Source organism: Eumetopias jubatus, unplaced genomic scaffold, assembly GCF_037043125.1.
Source record: "Eumetopias jubatus isolate StellerSeaLion01/CBP00866 unplaced genomic scaffold, mEumJub1_p1.0 scaffold_6, whole genome shotgun sequence".
Classification (NCBI taxonomy): Eukaryota; Metazoa; Chordata; class Mammalia; order Carnivora; family Otariidae; genus Eumetopias; species Eumetopias jubatus.
The window spans coordinates 120,026,397-120,047,734 of record NW_028274812.1 but is presented as its reverse complement, the minus strand read 5'-3'; the positions used below and the strand labels follow the sequence as shown (position 1 = coordinate 120,047,734).

The 21,338-nt window shown below is 56.7% G+C and overlaps 1 protein-coding gene across 3 annotated transcripts in view; it reads right to left on the bottom strand.

Annotated features, from left to right (window-relative positions):
* Window positions 1-57: 57 nt before the first annotated feature.
* TNXB (tenascin XB) overlaps window positions 58-21,338 on the bottom strand; it is a 50,257-nt gene continuing 28,976 nt past the window's right edge. For 2 of the 3 annotated variants that reach the window (XM_088024053.1, XM_088024051.1), the window contains 21 exons: window positions 16,944-17,240; window positions 15,243-15,569; window positions 14,479-14,829; window positions 10,557-10,889; window positions 8,602-8,919; window positions 7,838-8,188; window positions 6,280-6,555; window positions 4,754-5,029; window positions 3,862-4,191; window positions 3,241-3,576; window positions 2,838-2,960; window positions 2,576-2,719; window positions 2,294-2,413; window positions 2,058-2,201; window positions 1,830-1,960; window positions 1,571-1,703; window positions 1,320-1,471; window positions 1,131-1,227; window positions 880-1,041; window positions 635-798; window positions 58-286 (listed from right to left, as the gene is read on the bottom strand). In XM_088024053.1, coding sequence (XP_087880179.1) covers window positions 182-286; window positions 635-798; window positions 880-1,041; window positions 1,131-1,227; window positions 1,320-1,471; window positions 1,571-1,703; window positions 1,830-1,960; window positions 2,058-2,201; window positions 2,294-2,413; window positions 2,576-2,719; window positions 2,838-2,960; window positions 3,241-3,576; window positions 3,862-4,191; window positions 4,754-5,029; window positions 6,280-6,555; window positions 7,838-8,188; window positions 8,602-8,919; window positions 10,557-10,889; window positions 14,479-14,829; window positions 15,243-15,569; window positions 16,944-17,240 — 4,670 coding nt within the window. In that variant the 3' untranslated portion in view covers window positions 58-181. Of the gene's footprint in view, window positions 287-634; window positions 799-879; window positions 1,042-1,130; window positions 1,228-1,319; window positions 1,472-1,570; window positions 1,704-1,829; window positions 1,961-2,057; window positions 2,202-2,293; window positions 2,414-2,575; window positions 2,720-2,837; window positions 2,961-3,240; window positions 3,577-3,861; window positions 4,192-4,723; window positions 5,030-6,279; window positions 6,556-6,948; window positions 7,237-7,837; window positions 8,189-8,601; window positions 8,920-10,556; window positions 10,890-14,478; window positions 14,830-15,242; window positions 15,570-16,943; window positions 17,241-18,845; window positions 19,227-19,509; window positions 19,828-21,338 lie in introns of all 3 variants that reach the window. The other variant, XM_088024050.1, reaches the window with a different exon arrangement.

The following is a 21,338-nucleotide window of genomic DNA, read 5'->3' as shown; positions in this document are numbered from 1 at the left end:
CCTTTTATTACTCCCCGTACAAACCCCTGCCCTCCCCCCCTGTAAACATGGTGCTGTGAGATCGCAGATGGAGAAGGCTCCCTCCGGTGGCTGGACGGTGACGGTGGCCCCGGGCTCTTCTCTGAGCGCGACCCCTCAGTGCTCGGCAGTCATTCTGGGGCGCCCGAGAGGCGAGCGGCGGTCAGCCTCCCTGGGCTGCTGGGGGCCGGTAGCTTCTTGGCCTCAGCTTCATTTCCGTGAAGGGCACAGAGAACTCGAAGCCCTTCCAGTAGTACCAGCTCACCCCCTGGGAGGAGATGTCGAGACAGAGTCAAGGCCACACATCCCATCTGCTCCCACCCCTGCCCCTCTGGGGAGATGGTTCCCAGAAATCAACGTCTCTCCCACCCCCCACCGACTTCATGATCCTCAACTGCCAAGGCCTGAGGCTTCATCTGAGCTGGCCCTTTACGTCCAATAAATTGTGCTCATGTCTCCCTCAAGATAACTTTGCGAGATTGGCATTATTGTCCCATTTCACAGATGAGGGTCCTGAGGCACCAAGCGGCTGGGGAGCTTGTCCTGTCACACCCCAGCAGGGTGAACCCCCTCCCCCCCCACCGCCCAGCTCGGTGCTGCCTCCCAGGCCCCTCACCTGGTGGTCCACTGTGCTCCCGTAGAGCCCATTGAGGTTGGCGTAGTGGCAGTTCTTGTACCACCAGGCCCCGTGGTACGACACAGCGCAGGAGATGAGCAGGTTGTTGGGGTCTCGATCCCGGGCAGAAAAGACACTGCCACTGTGGTAGGTCATGGAGTCGCCTGGACAGGTGTGACAGGAGCAGTGAGGGCCTCCCCGCCCCCTGCCCCACCTCCCCAGCCGCCCCCAGGCGCACCCCTAACCTGCCGTGCCATGGTAGCCATCCAAATGAAGGCGGTAGTAGTCGGCCTCCGAGTCGACCCGGAAGGAGTCGTACTGCGCGAACACGGCCTCGTCCCCGGCCCGCAGGTCCACGCGCATGGAGTAGTCGCCGGTGTCTGTCAGGCTGTGCAGGGCCTCGTTCCCTGGGGGCAGGGGGAGTGCTCTCCTCAGGGTCCTGGTGTCCACAGGGTCTCCATCCCTTCCCTGGCCCCCGGCCCTGTGAGGCACTCACCCAGCCAGAACTCCCCGGAGATGTTGCCAAAGCCGTGGGCGTAGTCCTCCCAGTCCCTCCAGAAGTCCGTTTGTCCGTCCACGCGGCGCTGGAACACCTGGGAAGCGGGCGGAGGCACCGTCGGCCTATGGCTCCTGGCACAGCAGCCCCTGCCCCGGGCAGACCCCTGGGCTTCCGGGTGCCACCCACCAGCCAGCCGCCCCCATCGGTCTCCATGTCACAAAACACGTCCAGGGGACGCTCGCGGTTGCCATTGAGGAAGATGGTGGTGGCCCTTGAGGTGCGGGCTCCGTTCTGCACCTCCTCCCCACAGTCCCGAGGGAAGGGGATCGGAAGTCCACCTGGGGGAGAATGAGAACGAGGGGCCGGCCCTTTTCCCAAACCCTAGACCCCTGCTGCCCGCTCAGCCGCTGACCAAATTTGTCCCAGTGCCCAAATACCAGTGGTGAAGGAGGTGGACACAGGCGGCGTGAGGCTCTCGCCCCACATAGCTCGGAGCCACACGCCGTAGCGGGTGGAGGGGAAGAGGCCCAGGAGCTGGTGAGAGGTGATCCCTCCTGGGAGCAGGAGCTCCTGTGGACAGACGACGAGCAGGTCAGGGGACGGGGAGCCCCGCCGCGAGAGGCAGAGGAGGGGGCAGCACCTCCTGGAATGGAAGCTGGGAGGGGAGGTTGGCCAGTGAGGGAGGGATGGGGGCACCTGGGTCTGTTCACCAGGGGTGTTGAAACTGAGCAGGTAGCTGGTTGGAGGGACTTGGGGCTCAGTCCAAGTGAGTAGGGCCGTGCGGGGGGTCACTTCCTTGGCCTCCAGGTCCTGGGGGGCCTCCAACCCTGGGAGGGGAAGGTGGGAAGAGAAGATGGAGACAAGGCCCATCCTAGCTCCCTTGAACCTCCCCTCCCCCTGTCGTGCACACCTCCCAGGCTGCACCTGTGGTGAAGCTGATGCTGGCTGGGGACGTGAGGTTGGGGCCCCGAAGACCACGCACGGTCGCTGTGTAGTTGGTGTGGAGCTCCAGGCCACTCAGAGGGTACTCCACAGCACTGCCCGGGGCTGAGGCCTGTAGCGAGGGGGCTGGGAGCGGGGTGAGCATCAGCATCTGCCCCCCTTCACCTTGCCGGAGCCCCTGCCCCCAAGTCCCCGCCAGAGGCCTCAGCCCCGCTCACCCCCTGAGGCTGTGACACGGACGTTATACTTGTCCACAGGGGCCTGGGGGGGCTTCCAGTGCAGCAGAGCCGATCCCTCCGTCAAGTTCAGCGCTCGAAGCTGGGTGGGGCCATCAGGAACTGGGAGAAGGGGGCGGCTCAGAGCTGTCCCCTGCCCCCCTCTTCAGCCCTCACCTTCCCAGGCTCTGCTGGCCTCTGGTCCACAGTCCGAGAGCCTCTCACACCTTCCCCCTCCCCATTCATTCTCCCCCCACCTCCTGCCTGGGGCCTAGTCCATCTCACCTGTGGTGAGGGAGCCGGTGAGAGGCTCACTCTCCTCAAAGCCACGGACAGAGACCACGGTCACCTCATAGTGAGAGCCCGGGATCAGCCCTTTGAGTTTCTGGGTCTGCGCACGGCCGTCCACCTGCACACTCTGCGGCTCGCCTGAAAACACAGTGGGCTCGGCAGTTTGCCCCCGGAAGCAAGCAGGGTGAGCAGAGCGCAGGGGGCAGGAGAGGTGAGGGCGGACAAGGACATGGGCCAAAGGGTGAAAGAGTGTCACCTCCATCTGCCAGCTGGTAGGAAACTTTGAAACTGTCCACTCTGGATGCTGGAGGCATCCAGCTGACCTGGGCCGAGGTTTCCCCGATTTCGCTGAACTGAAGGTCACGGGGGCTTTCCAGAACTGCGGGGAGGGGTGTGCCGAGGAACGTGGGTGAGGGCACGGGGCAGGGAGGCTCCCACCCCAGGATCCCCACCCCTGCCTCCTCCTGGGCCCCAGTGACTCTAGCCCTGCTCACCACCCCTTTCCTCTAGACCCAGGAGAGGAAGTCTCTGTAGATGCCTCCCAGCCCTCCACCACTCACCAAGCTTCCCTCTGGCTGAGGCACTAGGTCCCGCCCTACAAAGTACAGAGACCCCTCACTTTGGGGCAGCACACGAAGGTGCCCACTGTGGGGTCTTACCTGGGCTGAGGGTGCGGGCCGTGCCCTGGATGCTGTCGGCCTTATGGGGCCCACGCAGCCCATACAACGTCAGGCTGTACAGGGTCCCCGGGTGCAGGTCCCGGATCACGGCGGAGCGCCGCGACCCCGGCACCGTCAGCTCCCGCTGCTGCAGGGGACGCGGGTGCGGCTCCAGGGTGCTTGGGGATGGGACCCCGAAGCGGAGCAGGAAGGAGTCAAAGGCCTCCGAGGGGGCCTCCCAGTTGAGCCGCAGGGAACTGGTGGTCACATCGGTCACTGACAGCTGGGACAGGCGGGGTCCTGGCTCCCCTGGGGTCAGGCCGGCAGGAGCAGGCCCTGCACAGAGTGGGTGGGAGACAGAAGCACACCACTTCCGTGGCCTGGGGCAGGGCTCTGGCACCGCCCCACCCCGGCCCTGAGTTTCTCATCTGTGAAATGGAGGTAGGACCCAAAGTGAGCAGGTGTGCGTAGAGCCGAAGGCTGAGGGGCACCCTTCCTCCTTCTGGGGCCCTCCTCATGTTCTTTCTCTACAGTCACCACGTCCGGTCACCCCCGTTAGCCCTGTCGGTCCCAGTCCAGAGGCGGGTGAGGCCTAGATAGAGGGCCCTGGCCTGCCGGTACCTGTGGTGCCCTTGGCTGAGACAGGCCCCAGGCGCTTCCCTTTGTGGAGGCCGTAGAGGAAGAACTTGTAGGCGGTGCTGGGCTCCAGGCCTGACACTTGCACCTTGTTCTGGTTGCCGCCCACGAGCAAGGCCTGGGGCTGCCCATCTGTGTCCTGATACTGGACCACGAAGGACTCAAAGGGGCCCTGGGCCACACTCCATGAGAGGCGCAGGGAGTCTGGGGTTATGTCGCTCACTGCCAGTGTCCTTAGCTGGGGCCCTGAGCGGGGCTCGGGGGCCTCTGTGGCTGGGCGCCAGGGGGCTGCGTGGGAGAAGCCTGGGGGAGAAGCTGAGCAGCGGGGGACTGAGGCTCTCCTGGCACCTTCCTTCCTGTGGGTCTGCCATTTTCCTGCCCTGGCACTGAGTCCTGCCACCTCCGGGCCCCTCGGAGCGCCAGCACTGTGGCCCCATCACCCCTCTGTGGGATGGCTTGCTGGATCCGTCCCACACTCGCTTCCCTTTCTCCACCTCCACGGCCTCTCATGCCTCCCCTCGCGGTGCTGGTCACTCCCTGGGGGGGGGGGGTGTCAACACCTCCCGGGGAGGAGGCCCCTCCTTCAGCGCCCCTTGCCTATGTCCTTCTCCAGTTATTTTCCATTTGCGAGAAAAGGCTCCTGACTCATCCACAGGCAGGGGTTTGCCCCCATCTGGTAAGAGCCGCCTCAGGAGAGGGACGGGGTGGAGGTTGGGAGGCCGGGGCCGCTGTCAGGGCCTTGCCCTGCGCCTGCCTCCACGGATTCCTCGGTCACCCCAAAGCCGGCCGCTCCGCACTTTCCTTCCTTCCCGAGCCCTGGGCGGGCCTCCGTATGCCCCAGGCCCACTCCTGTTGGTCTCTTCAGGCTCCTGCTCACCTGTCACTCCCAGGACGGAGATGGGGCCCAGGCGCTGTCCTCCGTGGATCCCATATAGCAGAAACTTGTGTTTCCTGCCAGGCTCCAGGCCCTCTATGGTGACTGCCCGCTGGTCTTTGGCCACAGGCACTGCCCGGGGCTGCCCAGCTGGGTCCCTGTACTGGACCACAAAGGAATCAAAGAGGCCCTGGGCCACCGTCCATGAGAGGCGCAGGGAGTCTGGGGTCTCATCTGTCACTGTCAGCTCCCCAAGGCGGGGTGGGTGCTCCAGGGGAGCTGTGGAGAGAGCAGGAGGAGAAACTTAGTCAAGAGCTACCTCTACCACAGCCCTGGCGACTTCTGGGAGGCATGAGGGTCTAGGAAAGGGTCCCTGCAGTGTGGCTTCAATCTGCCCAAAGGAAGGACAGCGAGCAGCTCGATCTCTCCTCTGGAGGCCACTGCCCTAAATCCTTCCTGCCCCCACTCCCTCCCTGCTGTGATCAGGGTGCAGTAAATGCATAAAAGATCACCTTGTAAGATAGGGCCCCTGGGGGTGTAAGAAGGGCCTCAGTTTCTCCCTGGCCCCTGACCCCCTGAGCAGGAATGTGGCTGGAGCCCAGAAAGTCTCCCGGAGTGTATCTGGGTTGTCAGGGAGACACCCCCAAACACTAAGAGCTGGGCTGGGCAGCCAGCCAAGCTGATGGGCTCCCAGAGCTTGGCCATGACCTCCCCCTTCCTTGCTATCAGCCCTGGCCATCCTTCTACCCGCTTCCCCAGCCCTGCACTACCACCCCTGGACCAGGGCAGCAGGGTGGGGCAGCACTGGGAGAATGGAGGGCAGAACGCAGAAGAGACTTGCCTCGGTGGGGATGGGTGCTGGCTGATGGGGTCAGAGAAGCCTGTATCCACTCCCCATAATGGGGGCTTAGGGAAGAGAATTACGCAGTCTCAGGGTCCCAGGCCCCAACTGACCATGTGCTCCATCCCCATCTGGCCAGGATGACTCATGGTCCCGGGAGTGGGGTAAGGGTCAGTGACCCACCTCCACCCTTTCCTCAGGGGGGCTGAGTAATGGGCACAATGACACCAGATTTTTCCATAGTCTTTCTGCAGCCAAACCCTTCCATATTTTCCACCTCCTGCCTCAGCTGGGACAGAGGGAAGAGAATGGGAACATTTATGGAGTGCCGATCCGTATTTATTATGCCTACGCAGGTACGGAAACTGCGGTTCGAGGGAAGGAAGTGGCTTGTCTGTGGCCACACCACCGGCAATCGGAATTTGAACACAGGTCTGCCTGGCTCCAAAGACTGAATTCTTTTTATGACATCGAGCAGTCAGTGAATGAAGGGACTAATGCATGTAACATACTTAGAATAGTGCCTGGCATGTGACTGAGACTCAGTGAATGTTTGCTTTTGCTGCTGCAAAGGCTGAAGCCTGGAGAATAAAGGCTAAAGGCATGGATAGGCCGGGGGGGGCGGCCAGCTCTGGGGGCACAATAGGAGGCAGCTCTAGAAAAGGTGTGGTGGAGGGCTGGGGCTCACCTGTGGCGCCATCGGCAGAGACGGGGCCCAGGCGCTTCCTGCCTGCCAGCCCGTAGAGCAGGAACCTGTACTTCCTGCTGGGCTCCAGGCCGGGGACGGTGACCTCGCGCTGGTCTGCGGCCACGGGCACCACCCGGGGCTGCCCGTCCCTGTCCTTGTACTGGACCACGAAGGAGTCGAATTCACCCTCGGGGACCGTCCACGAGAGGGTCACGGAGTCCGGGGTCAGGTCCACCACGGTCAGCTCCCCGAGGCGGGGAGTTTTCGTGTCTGAGACTGCAGAAGAGGGAGAGGTGTGTGGAGAGTGACAAGAGACTGACAGAGCCTCCTCAGGGTGTTGTGGCTCTGGGAGCTGGTCCCGGGAGCTGGCATGGGGCGGCTGGGCCACATGGCAGGAGGTGGGGCAGCAGAGGAGTAGGGACAAAAGACAAGCCAGGGGAGAAAGCAGCGTCTATCGGGATGGAGAAAGAGCAGGGAGAAGGACGAGAGTGAGGGCTAAGTGGGGAGCTCTGGACCTGGATTTCCCCGGCCCTAGTCCACAAACGGGTGCGCGGGCCCTGCGGCCGCGAGTGCGCAGCACGGAAACAGGAAATTCTGACTGTCACCACAAGGGGGCGAGGCACACCCAGGAGGCTCTAGCACCAAAGGTGGCCTCCCGCCTCCACTCACGGGTCTTGGCCTCTGCAGACACTGGGCCCTGGCGTTTCTCATCCTGGAGGCCGAAGAGTAGGAACTTGTACTTGCGGGCCGGGTCCAGGCCCGAAATGCTGATCTCACGGAGGTGCCCACCCACAGGCACCGCCTGGGGCTGGCCCTGCACATCCTTGTACTGGACCAGGAAGGAGTCGAAGAGGCCCTGGGCCACCGTCCACGACAGGCTCACTGTGTCAGAGGCCACGGCTGCCACAGCCAGCTCCCCCAGGCGGGGGGCCACAGGGCGCTCTGCGGGCTGGGAGGCTGGAACAGAGCACAGGAAGCTGAGGGGTCAAAGGCAGGACCCTTTGAAAGAGTGGGAGTGCTTTCCCCAGACTATGAAACAAATGTTTTGTAGCAAGCTCTTCTAAAGTGCTTAATGTGTCCCAGGCATGGCTGTAAGCAGCTCACACAGTAGCACACGTATCCTCACACAACATACGGAGTAGGTGCCGTTAGTATTAATCCTCCCCATTTTGCGTGAATCTGTGGCACAGAGAGGTTAAGAAATGTTCGTGAATTTACACAGTCAGTACATTCAGAGCAGAAATCAAACCCAGAGAATCTGGTTCTGCAGCCACGTTCTGAGTCACTAAAATACCCTGTTGGGGAGCCTGAGGAGCCCATAGATGAATAAGCAAGTTTAAGAACACAGGTAAAATTTATGAAGCACAGCGTACATGCCAACTGACCGTGAACACAGTCTCCATCAACCTCACTCAACTAAAGAATGAGGCAGGATCATTGGTGCCATATGGGAAAGGAGACGGATCTAAAGGACCATCTGTGAGGAGTGCTGAGATCCAAGGGGAAAGCAAGAGAAAATGGAAGGAGACCTTGGGGACAGTGGCTCGCCCCCACTCACCGGTCACGCCCACGGTGGACACAGGGCCCACGCGCTGTCCCCTGTGCAGGCCGTACAGGTGCATCTTGTACTTGCGCCCCGGCTCCAGGCCCCCGACGGTGACCTCATTCTCGTCACCTCTGACACGCACCACCTGGGGCCGCCCGTCCCTGTCCTTGTACTGGACAGTGAAGGAGTCGAAGTGGCCCTGGGGGACGGTCCAGGAGAGGCTCAGCGAGTCTGGGGAGGATCCTGTGACCGTCAGCTCCCCCAGGAGGGACTCCTCGGGGGGCTCCGGGGCCTCCGTGCTGGGTTCTGTGGGGCTGGGGGTCTCCTCCACCTCAGTGGGGGTCGGGGTCTCTTCCTCTGCAGCTGAGAAGGACAGACACAGAGAAGGTGAGGCAGGATCCCCAGCAGATGTCCTCAGGTCTTGGGAGAAGGATGGAGAAGCTGTGATCATGTCTGGGGGCCCCCAAATTCAGCTCAGAGAAGCCCATCCTTGGGGCTGGGTGGGCTTGCTCAGCTGCATCTCACAAACATGCCTGGGAGCCTTGAGGGTCAGCTGTGGGGAACCCTGGACAGCCTCCAGCACAGCTCATGGAGGCCAGTCTCTGCAGGGGAGGACCCCTCAGGCCTCAGGGAGCCCCGGGAGGGGGGTGTGGAGGCACAAAGGGCACCACGGCTCAGCCTCGAGCAGAGGGGCCTCCTGCACCCCACTCACCCATCACCTGGGAGAGGGAGACCCTCCCACTGGCCCCACCCTGGGACTTCCAGCATCCACTCACCTGTCACCCCAATGGCAGACACCGGGCCCACGCGCTGGCCACCGTGGAAGCCGTACAGGTTCATCTTGTACTTGTGGTCTGGCTGCAGGCCTGAGACGGTGACCCCATCCTCATAGCCCGGCACACGCACGGCCTTGGGCTGCCCGTCCCCGTTCTTGTACTGGACCAGGAAGTGGTCAAACTGGCCCTCGGGGACAGTCCAGGAGAGGTGCAGGGAGTCGGGAGTGGCGTCGGTCACGGTCAGCTCCCCCAGGCGGGGCTTGGTGGGAGGCTCAGGGGCTGTGATGGATGGGGCTTCGGTGGTCATAGCTTCATATTCTGCAAGTGGACAGAGACATACAGGGACAGGTGAGGACATGCAGGGCAGCATAGAAGTGGGTGTCTTACAAAAATAAGATAATAGGGTGCCTGGGTGGCTCAGTTGGTTAGGCGACTGCCTTCGGCTCAGGTCATGATCCTGGAGTCCCGGGATCGAGTCCCGCATCGGGCTCCCTGCTCAGCAGGGAGTCTGCTTCTCCCTCCCCCCTCTCATGCTCTATCTCATTCTGACTCTCAAATAAATAAATAAAATATTAAAAAAATAAGATAATAAGGAGCAGAGTGTCACCTTCCCGGTCCATTAATGCCAGCCTGCTCGGCCCCTTACCCTCATCTTGCCCCTACCCACAGCCCGCCCCCTCTCCCGCTCTCTCCAGCACCCACCTCCCCTGCACACTGTGCCCTGGGCCTCACTCCACTGGCGTCTCCTTGGCATCTCACTCCCCCTGGCTCATGCCTTTGCTCCCAAACAGCTCAGAACTCCCTTCCCCTATCAGAAACCTGGAGTCTTCCTGGATCTCCTCCTGTCCCCAGCGGCCATCAGACTCAGAGCATCCGACTGAGTTCCTCCTGGGTTCCCCACACCTGCAGCCCCACCAGGCTGGCTTGGGTCCCACCGCAGCCCCGTCGCCTCTCCCCTGGGTCACCGTGTCCCTCCCGGGCTCCCTGCCTCCCTGCCCCGTCCGTTCCTCACAGGGGCCAGGCCGAGCCTTCCGCTGCACATCTGATGGTGTCGGCCTTAGCTTCACCGGGCAACAGCCCTCTCTACCCCCGGGACGAGCCCCTGGCTTCTGAGTTGCTTCTGCTGCTCCACCTCCATCTCACGACTCCCTCCCTCCCTCAGAGGCTCTCACACAGAATCCTCTCTGTCCCTCTCATGGGCCGCGACGTGCCTAGTTTCCAGGCCCTGGCACCAGCTGTGACGTGGATCTGACCCTGTCACCAAGCGAACGCCCCGCCCAACCTCAGGTGTCAGCTGTCCCGTGGACACTCCTGGGCAGGCTGGCTGTGAAGGAAGCCCCAGCGCTTCCTGTCACACGCACATGCTCCTTTGCCTGATTGCTGGTTCACGGCCTGTCTCCCCACACCCGGGATCCCCATTACGATAAGAACTTCTCTCTGCCACGATCAGGCTCGCCCCAGTGAACTCCCACAGTGCTTGGCTCAGGGCACCCAATCTTGTTGACCCATGGGAATCAGAAGCCTGATAGCACCCAAACCACGAGGCCTGGAGATGTTTCGGTCAGGATGCTACATCCTGAGCCCCTTCTGTCTTCTCCCCCAGCCTCCAGTAAACTACAGGGAGGCAAAGCCTCTGGGAGGAATCAGGGACGCCAGTACAACTCTCTCCAACAAATTCTAAGAAAGCGTCCAATTCCTTTGTCGTGACCAGCTTTGCTACTCAAAGTGTGGTCCTTGGACCAGCAGCATCAGCATCGCATCAGGGATGTAGAAACTCTGGCCCCAGCCCACGACTGTGGCATCTGAATCTGCCCTGGTAATTACCAAGATCCTCAGGCCATGTGATGTGTAAAAGAGACATGCTGCCTAGAATATGTGTTTTCATGCACGTGGTAATAAAGGGAGAGTCCTGTAGGTCCGGCGTCCCCAGGGGGCCCTGTCTCACCCCCACTCACCGGTCACGCCCACGGTGGACACGGGGCCCACGCGCTGTCCCCTGTGCAGGCCGTACAGGTGCATCTTGTACTTGCGCCCCGGCTCCAGGCCCCCGACGGTGACCTCACTCTCGTCACCCCTGACACGCACCACCTGGGGCCGCCCGTCCCTGTCCTTGTACTGGACAGTGAAGGAGTCGAAGTGGCCCTGGGGGACGGTCCAGGAGAGGCTCAGCGAGTCTGGGGAGGATCCCGTGACCGTCAGCTCTCCCAGGAGGGGCTCCTCGGGGGGCTCCGGGGCCTCCGTGCTGGGTTCTGTGGGGCTGGACCTCTCCTCCACAAGGTCCTGGGGGGCTGAGAGAAGACATGGGGATGGAGGCTTAGTAGTCAACTCTGCTGCTCATGTCAGTAGGACCACAGGTGCAGCAGTCCATTCCTCCAGCTGTGGAGCCGAGTCTGAGCACCTGGGGTTTAGCCGGCTGGGAACTACCGAGCTGGCACTGAGACAGGCCCCGATCCCCTTCACACACTGATTAGCCGGCACCAGAAGGTAATTTGGACGTGTGTATAGGAGCCACAATACTACTCATTTCTTTTGACCCAATAATCCCATTGGGCAGCTGTCCTAAGAAAATTATGAAAAAGTTGCGCCATGGGAGTCCATTGGAGAATTATTCGTGACAGCAAAATGTGTCAGGGACCCAAATGGCCCCAAGAAGATGATTCACTTTGCGATGGTACTTTCACCATGCAGCATCAGATCACCATTAAATGATGATTAATGCTGGGTGTGTGGCTTCAAAATAAATGCTCACAATGTAACTTACGTACAAAAACAAAGGAAGAGTAAAGAATTGTCTGAACACTCTGCAGCTTGAGAACATGCACTGGATGGAAAGCTAGGGAGAGCCCGTGCTATGGGTATTATTATTAATGGCAGTTACTGTGTCCAAAGGTGTTCTGATTGGTTTTTTCCCCTATTTTTCAAATATTCCACAATGTTGATATTTGTTTCCCCAGAATAACGTGGACTGAGAAAGAAACCCTGGACTCTAAAACTTAATAATCTGGTGGGGGGTGTGGAGAAGGGCCATGGGTTCCTTCAGCTGCCCTCCTTACTTCGTGTGTGCTTGAGATCCGCTGTGACAGACAGCAACCACATTGAACAGTGGATGAGCATTAATGGCTTTCCCTCAGGGTGGGAGCTGTTCTAATGTGTATTTTCTTTTTTTTAAAGATTATTTATTTATTTATTTTTATTTATTCATTTGAGACAGAGAGATAGAGAGAGAGAGAGAGAGAGAGAGAGAGAGCATGAGCAGGGGGAGAGGCAGAGGGAGAGGGAGAAGTAGGCTCCCATCTGAGCCAGGAGCCAGATGTGGGGCTCAATCCCAGGACCCTGGGACCATGACCTGAGCTGAAGGCAGACGTTTAACTGACTGAGCCACCCAGGCGCCCCTCTAATGTCTATTTTCTGATCATTCTCTCGTCCTCCCCCTCCTGCCACACTCCTGTGAATGTATATAGAGAAAAGAGGCCCATCCCCCAGAAGTCAGGGGGGCTGCGTGAAATCGTTCCTCTGTCTGGACCATTTTCAAGAGAGGAGACGGACCCTCACAGAGCCTCTCACTTGGTGTTGTACAGGTTGCAAGCCCCAGGCCTACAGAGAGGCTCTCTTCGGGGTGCTGGGCTCTCCCGCACAGCACACAGAGGAAATCTGTTCTCATGGGACATCAGAATCGGGCTGACACTGAATAGAGAACCCAGAAATGGACCCTCAACTCTATGGTCAACTAATGTTCGACAAAGCAGGAAAGAGTATCCAGTGGAAAAAAAGACAGTCTCTTCAATAAATGGTGCTAGGAAAACTGGACAGCCACATGCAGAAGAATGAAACTAGACCATTCTCTTACACCATACACAAAAATAGACTCAAAATGGATGAAAGACGTAAATGTGAGACAGGAGTGCATCAAAATCCTAGAGGAGAACACAGGCAGCAACCTCTTTGACCTCAGCCGCAGCAACTTCTTGCCAGACATCTCTCCAAAGGCAAGGGAAACAAGGGCAAAAATGAACTACTGGGATTTCATCCAGAAAAAACCTTCTGCACAGCAAAGGAAACAGTCGACAAAACCAAAAGACAACCAACAGAATGGGAGAAGATATTTACAGATGTCTTATCAGATAAAGGGCTAGTACCCAAAATCTATAAAGACCTTATCAAACTCAAAACCCAAAGAACAAATAATGCAATCAAAAAATGGGCAGAAGACATGAACAGATATTTCTCCAAAGAAGACATCCAAATGGCCAACAGACACATGAAAAACTGCTCAACATCGCTCGACATCAGGGAAATCCAAATCAAAACCTCAATGAGATACCACCTCACACCCGTCAGAATGGCTAAAATTAACAAGTTAGGAAATGACAGATGTTGTTAAGGATGCAGAGAAGGGGGAACCCTCCTACACTGTTGGTGGGAAACACCACTGGTGCGGCCACTCTGGAAAACAGTACAGAGGTTGCTCAAAAAGGTAGAAATAGATCTACCCTATGGCCCAGCAATTGAACTACTACGCATTTTTCCAAAGGATACAAACATAGTGATTTGAAGGGGCACCTGTTTATAGCACCCCAATGTTTATAGCACCAATGTTCACAATACCCAACTATGGGAAAAAAACCCAGATGTCCATCGACAGACGAATGGATAAAGAAGAATGGTATATATACACAATGGGATATTACTCAACCATCAAAAAGAAGGAAATCTTGCCATTTGCATCAACATGGATGGAACTGGAGGGTATTATGCTAAGTGAAATGAGTCAGTCAGAGAAAGACAATTATCATATGATCTCACTGATATGTGGAATAAAAGAAACAAAACAGATGAACATAGGGGAAGGGAAGGAAAAATAAAATGAGATAAAAACAGAGAGGGAGACAAACCATAAGAGGTGCTGAACTCTAGGAAACAAACCGAGGGTTGCTGGAGGGGAGGTGGTTGGGAGGATGGGGTAACCGGGTGATGGGCGTTAAGGGGGGCACAGGATGTAATGAGCACTGGGTGTTATACACAACTAATGAATCACTACATTCTGCCCCTGAAATTAATTTAAAAAAAAAAAAGAATTGGGCTGACACTGACTTAGAAAAGCCATCCTGACTGCCCTTTTAGAATTTAATTCACCTTGTGCTTTTGCCGCCCCAATTTCTTAGGGACTAGAAATTAAAACTTTTTCAGAATTAGAAATAAAATAAGTTGTAAGAGTGATGGGGGAAAAGATGGAAGGAGTACAAGAGAGGAGGAGATATTATATTTAAAATAAATATTTCCTGATTATAAAAGAAAATTTAGAACAGACTAGAATAAAACAAAAAAAGGGCTGGAACATTCTATCCTGTCCGACAAACCATGCACATCTGTGAGATGTGTTTCTTTCCAGTTTTCTTGCCATGCATGTTATTTTCCAGTGGTTATTAGCATCCTTACAAAATTTGGGGGCTCCTTTTTCAATGTAATATTATCAAATAATCATCTTATGTTAAAACATTTTGGTGATGACATAATAGCTCATCTTATAGATGTTGCCTAATTATTGAATCATCTCAATGTGGTTGGATGTTGTCCTGTTTCTTTCCTCCTTGTGCGCGTGTGCATGCTTGGCCTGTGCCTGACACACCTTACTCTTAGAGGGGCCCAGCGGCTGATCGTCAGAAGGAGGTCATGCTAGTGTGGATGATGAGGCTCCAGGCTAGCAAATGCTAAACTCCTAGGCCCAGGCCACACCCCAGGGCCCTGGAGGAAAAGCATGAAACGGGGAGCCAAGGCCTGCATCCTTAGGACGAGCCAAAGAACAGAACAGTCATCCAGGGTACCCATGAGAAAAGGCAGTTCTCCCTGAAGACCCCTGATTCCTGCCCCTTCACTCACTGGTCATGCCCATGGTGGACACGGGGCCCACGCGCTGTCCCCTGTGCAGGCCGTACAGGTGCATCTTGTACTTGCGCCCCGGCTCCAGGCCCCCGACGGTGACCTCATTCTCGTCACCTCTGACACGCACCACCTGGGGCCGCCCGTCCCTGTCCTTGTACTGGACAGTGAAGGAGTCGAAGTGGCCCTGGGGGACGGTCCAGGAGAGGCTCAGCGAGTCTGGGGAGGATCCTGTGACCGTCAGCTCCCCTAGGAGGGGCTCCTCGGGGGGCTCCGGGGCCTCCGTGCTGGGTTCTGTGGGGCTGGGGGTCTCCTCCACCTCAGTGGGGGTTGGGGTCTCTTCCTCTGCAGCTGAGAAGGACAGACACAGAGAAGGTGAGGCAGGATCCCCAGCAGATGTCCTCAGGTCTTGGGAGAAGGATGGAGAAGCTGTGATCATGTCTGGGGGCCCCCAAATTCAGCTCAGAGAAGCCCATCCTTGGGGCTGGGTGGGCTTGCTCAGCTGCATCTCACAAACATGCCTGGGAGCCTTGAGGGTCAGCTGTGCGGAACCCTGGACAGCCTCCAGCACAGCTCATGGAGGCCCTTCTCTGCAGGGGTGGACCCCTCAGGCCTCAGGGAGCCCCGGGAGGGGGGTGTGGAGGCACAAAGGGCACCACGGCTCAGCCTCGAGCAGAGGGGCCTCCTGCACCCCACTCACCCATCACCTGGGAGAGGGAGACCCTCCCACTGGCCCCACCCTGGGGCTTCCAGCATCCACTCACCTGTCACCCCAATGGCAGACACCGGGCCCACGCGCTGGCCACCGTGGAAGCCGTACAGGTTCATCTTGTACTTGTGGTCTGGCTGCAGGCCTGAGACGGTGACCCCATCCTCATAGCCCGGCACACGCACGGCCTTGGGCTGCCCGTCCCCGTTCTTGTACTGGACCAGGAAGTGGTCAAACTGGCCCTCGGGGACAGTCCAGGAGAGGTGCAGGGAGTCGGGAGTGGTGTCGGTCACGGTCAGCTCCCCCAGGCGGGGCTTGGGAGGCTGGGGAGTTGTGGTGGGTGGGTCTGTGGGAGCTGGCATTTCGTGGTCCTTTCCTGGGGCTGGATTAGGAGACAAAGAGAATGTGTGGATGTGCCCTGTGGGCCCCCTTCCAGTAAAGGATACTTAGATTTCTCCCAGACACACCAAGTCCCTGCAGCCTGGATGCCAGCCCCCCAGGGTTAAGACATCATCTCCCTGGTTTGAATGTTAGTGACCAAGGGACAGAGCACACGCTCGTGGTAACATCATGACGGGAGGTCGGGACTGCCTGGTGTTCTGTGTGTGTGGGCGCTGAGCCCTTGGGAGCCGCAGAGCAAATCTGCACAGAGGGACAGAACTAAGGCTTCCTAACACCGCCAAGCATACCAGACAGGTCACATCAGGAGGTACATCTACTCAGGTTTGGAAATTCTACTTTGTGAGTATTTTCCTTTAATACCTCCTCTGGTTGAGAAGTCTTCTGAGCATTTTTAGAGATAAATTTAGATTTCACAGTGGAGGACAAAGAGAGGAGATACGAGGCCGTCTTTGTACCTGGGTGGTTTGGGACCTCGCGTTTGCTCTCTCCATAATTTATGGCACAGATGACTCATCACACCCCCAGGTTTCTTTTGGCTTTTCTGTTCTGCATAGGGTTTCATTCTTCCTTAATCTCTGAATTACAAAATCATCTTGTTTCCTATCTGTTGTTTGGGAACCAGGTCTTAAGCATCAAAGGGTAATAGCTCCAAAAGAACTTAACAAAAGCAACGATTGGCCCTGTTAGCAAATAATGAATGAAGGGAAGGTGCCTTGTGAAGTTGCACATAGACTAATACTAACCATCAAAGTAAAAGCAACCATGGTAGCAGGATTCCAGGGTTCATTTAGCATAAAGGGGGAATCAATCTGGGTTGGAAAACATACCATTTTACCCATTGAAATCAATGATAATTATGAGAATTCATTCTAAGAGTTTTCAGAAACTAATTTTCTTCCTCTTCCTTCTTTACAGATGAAGAAAGGGAGGCACAGAGAGGTTGAGTGACTGTCTTGGGGTCACACAGCTCGAATGGGCTGAGGCTAGGGTCAACCCTAGGTCTGTTTGAGTCTGTTATTTCCCTGGTACCCTGACTCTTCAAGGACCAAAAAGTCTGTGTGTGGGGCAGCCTGACGGACTCAGTCAGTAGAACACGTGGCTCTTGATCTCGGGGTTGTGAGTTCAAGCCCCATGTTGGGTGTAGAGATTAATTAAAAAAAAAAAAAAGCCCATGTATAAAGGGAAAGATGGCTGAGGCAACACCAAAGGCTTGGAGTAAAGACACAAACAACCATTCTCAGGAGCTTGGGAGGCTCTAGTCTCAGGGACAGTGGGACAAAAACACCTGAATACCGACATGAAAGAGAAACTGAGTCCAGCTAGGGCAGGGCCCAGTGTCCTACTGTATACTCACCAGTTAAACCGACAGCAGAGACTGGGCCCACACGCTGGCCACCGTGGAAGCCATACAGGTTCATCTTGTACTTGTGGCTGGGCTCCAGGCCTGAGACGGTGACCTGGTCCTCACTCCCTGGCACTCTCACGGCCTTGGGCTGCCCGTCCCCGTTCTTGTACTGGACCAGGAAGTGGTCAAACTGGCCCTCGGGGACAGTCCAGGAGAGGTGCAGGGAGTCAGGGGTGGCGTCCATCACGGTCAGCTCTCCCAAGTGTGGCTTCAGAAGGGTGTTGGTAGGGGGTTCCCCTTCGGGGTCTGGGAATAGATGCAAACAGAACCTTTCCTATTGCTGGAAGAAGTAGTTGAGGCCCTGGCTCTACTGGATTCAGACCAGAAGGTGGGCCAGCTGTGTAGTCCTAACTTAAGATCCATTTCTGCTTAACATCAAAGTCTTTTTGTGGTCTCTTCATGGCCTGTCAAACTTACCAGGCAGCCTCCTACCTCAGGACCTTTGCATTGACTATTCCCTTTGTGTGAATGTTCTGACCCTGGATGTCTGCATGGCTCATGTCCACACTTCCTTTAAGTCTTTGTTCAAATGTCACCTTTTCAGGGTCAATCATGACCACCCTATCTAAAATTCCAATTCTCCCAATTGCAATGTTTTCTCCTTTTTTTGGACCTGATCCCAGCAACAAATTAGAGAACATTTATGAGACAACCAGGAAACTAACATTCCCTACATACTTAATGATATTAATGAATGACTGTTCATTTTTAAAGGTACAATAATGGTGTTGTGGCTATTTTTAAATACTTTTTTTTTTTAGGGAGAGAGACAGTGCGTTCATGAGTTGGGGAGGGGCAGAGAGGATATCTTAGGCAGGCTCCAGATGTAGTGCAGAGCCCGGTGCGGGGCTTGATCTCATGACCCTGAGATCATGACCTGAGCCGAAATCCAGGGTCGGAAGCTTAACCGACTGAGCCACCCAGGCACCCCTTAAATAGTCTTTTTAAAAAGAGTAATATGCTTAAATATGAAGCCATGAAGTATGGGATGAAGTCTAGAGCGTCTGGGATGAGTTTACCAACACTGCAACAGTATATCCATACAACAGAATATTATTTGGCTGTAAAGGGATGAGTTCTGCTACACGTTACAACATGGATGAACCCCGAAAAGGAGCTTGATGAAAGAACCCGGACACAGAAGAACATGTTATTGTATGATACCATACCATCTAGACATATCTATATGATATGATATACCATACCTTTTCTAGACATATGTCCAGAAAAGGCAAATCTACAGAGGTAGAGTTCTAAAATGAGATAGTGTTAGAGTTCTACGGAGAAAATTCTAAAATTAGATAGTGCTGATGGATGCACAACTCTGACTAAAAATCATTAAGTTGCAAACTTAAAGCAGGTGAATTTTATGGTATGTAAATTACATCTCAATAAGCTGAGTAAAGCACACATCCCAGTGTGAGGAGGGCAGGGAGCGAGCGGGGTGTGGGCCAGCCAGACTGGCCAGCAGCGAATATTAGGCTGCAGCAGGGCAATGGACATATGGGAGTTCATGATGCTATTTTTTCTTTTCATGTGTAAGGTTGGCTCTTATATAATAAATTATTGTTGAATGATTGAATAGTTCATGGCATTTGCCCCAACCACAAAAACAAGATCTTTCCAGGTTTCCCGGAAAAGTGGAAAGCCACAAACGGGTCAGTGTATCACTACCTCAGAGCCTTCCAACGGAGGGCCTCTCTGGCACAGGCCTGGCACTCAGGCTTCCTGACCCCACCTCACACCCGGCCAGACATGTTACTGGATGAAAGGTGGATTAGGTGAGGCTTTAGGATCCTTGCTCTCCAAGGAGGACACCCTGAAGGCTCCAACATTGAGACCTTAACCAACCCAGCCCTGAAGGCTCCCGCCCCCACTCACCGGTCACACCCACGGTGGACACGGGGCCCACGCGCTGTCCCCTGTGCAGGCCGTACAGGTGCATCTTGTACTTGCGCCCCGGCTCCAGGCCCCCGACGGTGACCTCACTCTCGTCACCTCTGACACGCACCACCTGGGGCCGCCCGTCCCTGTCCTTGTACTGGACAGTGAAGGAGTCGAAGTGGCCCTGGGGGACGGTCCAGGAGAGGCTCAGCGAGTCTGGGGAGGATCCTGTGACCATCAGCTCCCCCAGGAGGGGCTCCTCGGGGGGCTCCGGGGCCTCCGTGCTGGGTTCTGTGGGGCTGGGGGTCTCCTCCACTTCAGTGGGGGTTGGGGTCTCTTCCTCTGCAGCTGAGAAGGACAGACACAGAGAAGGTGAGGCAGGATCCCCAGCAGATGTCCTCAGGTCTTGGGAGAAGGATGGAGAAGCTGTGATCATGTCTGGGGGCCCCCAAATTCAGCTCAGAGAAGCCCATCCTTGGGGCTGGGTGGGCTTGCTCAGCTGCATCTCACAAACAAAGGGCACCACGGCTCAGCCTCGAGCAGAGGGGCCTCCTGCACCCCACTCACCCATCACCTGGGAGAGGGAGACCCTCCCACTGGCCCCACCCTGGGGCTTCCAGCATCCACTCACCTGTCACCCCAATGGCAGACACCGGGCCCACGCGCTGGCCACCGTGGAAGCCGTACAGGTTCATCTTGTACTTGTGGTCTGGCTGCAGGCCTGAGACGGTGACCCCATCCTCATAGCCCGGCACACGCACGGCCTTGGGCTGCCCGTCCCCGTTCTTGTACTGGACCAGGAAGTGGTCAAACTGGCCCTCGGGGACAGTCCAGGAGAGGTGCAGGGAGTCAGGAGTGGCGTCGGTCACGGTCAGCTCCCCCAGGCGGGGCTTGGTGGGAGGCTCAGGGGCTGTGATGGATGGGGCTTCGGTGGTCATAGCTTCATATTCTGCAAGTGGACAGAGACATACAGGGACAGGTGAGGACATGCAGGGCAGCATAGAAGTGGGTGTCTTACAAAAATAAGATAATAGGGTGCCTGGGTGGCTCAGTTGGTTAGGCGACTGCCTTCGGCTCAGGTCATGATCCTGGAGTCCCGGGATCGAGTTCTGCATCGGGCTCCCTGCTGAGCAGGGAGTCTGCTTCTCCCTCTGACCCTCCCCCCTCTCATGCTCTATCTCATTCTCTCTCTCAAATAAATAAATAAAATATTAAAAAAAATAAAATAATAAGGAGCAGAGTGTCACCTTCCCGGTCCATTAATGCCAGCCTGCTCGGCCCCTTACCCTCATCTTGCCCCTACCCACAGCCCGCCCCCTCTCCCGCTCTCTCCAGCACCCACCTCCCCTGCACACTGTGCCCTGGGCCTCACTCCACTGGCGTCTCCTTGGCATCTCACTCCCCCTGGCTCATGCCTTTGCTCCCAAACAGCTCAGAACTCCCTTCCCCTATCAGAAACCTGGAGTCTTCCTGGATCTCCTCCTGTCCCCAGCGGCCATCAGACTCAGAGCATCCGACTGAGTTCCTCCTGGGTTCCCCACACCTGCAGCCCCACCAGGCTGGCTTGGGTCCCACCGCAGCCCCGTCGCCTCTCCCCTGGGTCACCGTGTCCCTCCCGGGCTCCCTGCCTCCCTGCCCCGTCCGTTCCTCACAGGGGCCAGGCCGAGCCTTCCGCTGCACATCTGATGGTGTCGGCCTTAGCTTCACCGGGCAACAGCCCTCTCTACCCCCGGGACGAGCCCCTGGCTTCTGAGTTGCTTCTGCTGCTCCACCTCCATCTCACGACTCCCTCCCTCCCTCAGAGGCTCTCACACAGAATCCTCTCTGTCCCTCTCATGGGCCGCGACGTGCCTAGTTTCCAGGCCCTGGCACCAGCTGTGACGTGGATCTGACCCTGTCACCAAGCGAACGCCCCGCCCAACCTCAGGTGTCAGCTGTCCCGTGGACACTCCTGGGCAGGCTGGCTGTGAAGGAAGCCCCAGCGCTTCCTGTCACACGCACATGCTCCTTTGCCTGATTGCTGGTTCACGGCCTGTCTCCCCACACCCGGGATCCCCATTACGATAAGAACTTCTCTCTGCCACGATCAGGCTCGCCCCAGTGAACTCCCACAGTGCTTGGCTCAGGGCACCCAATCTTGTTGACCCATGGGAATCAGAAGCCTGATAGCACCCAAACCACGAGGCCTGGAGATGTTTCGGTCAGGATGCTACATCCTGAGCCCCTTCTGTCTTCTCCCCCAGCCTCCAGTAAACTACAGGGAGGCAAAGCCTCTGGGAGGAATCAGGGACGCCAGTACAACTCTCTCCAACAAATTCTAAGAAAGCGTCCAATTCCTTTGTCGTGACCAGCTTTGCTACTCAAAGTGTGGTCCTTGGACCAGCAGCATCAGCATCGCATCAGGGATGTAGAAACTCTGGCCCCAGCCCACGACTGTGGCATCTGAATCTGCCCTTTACC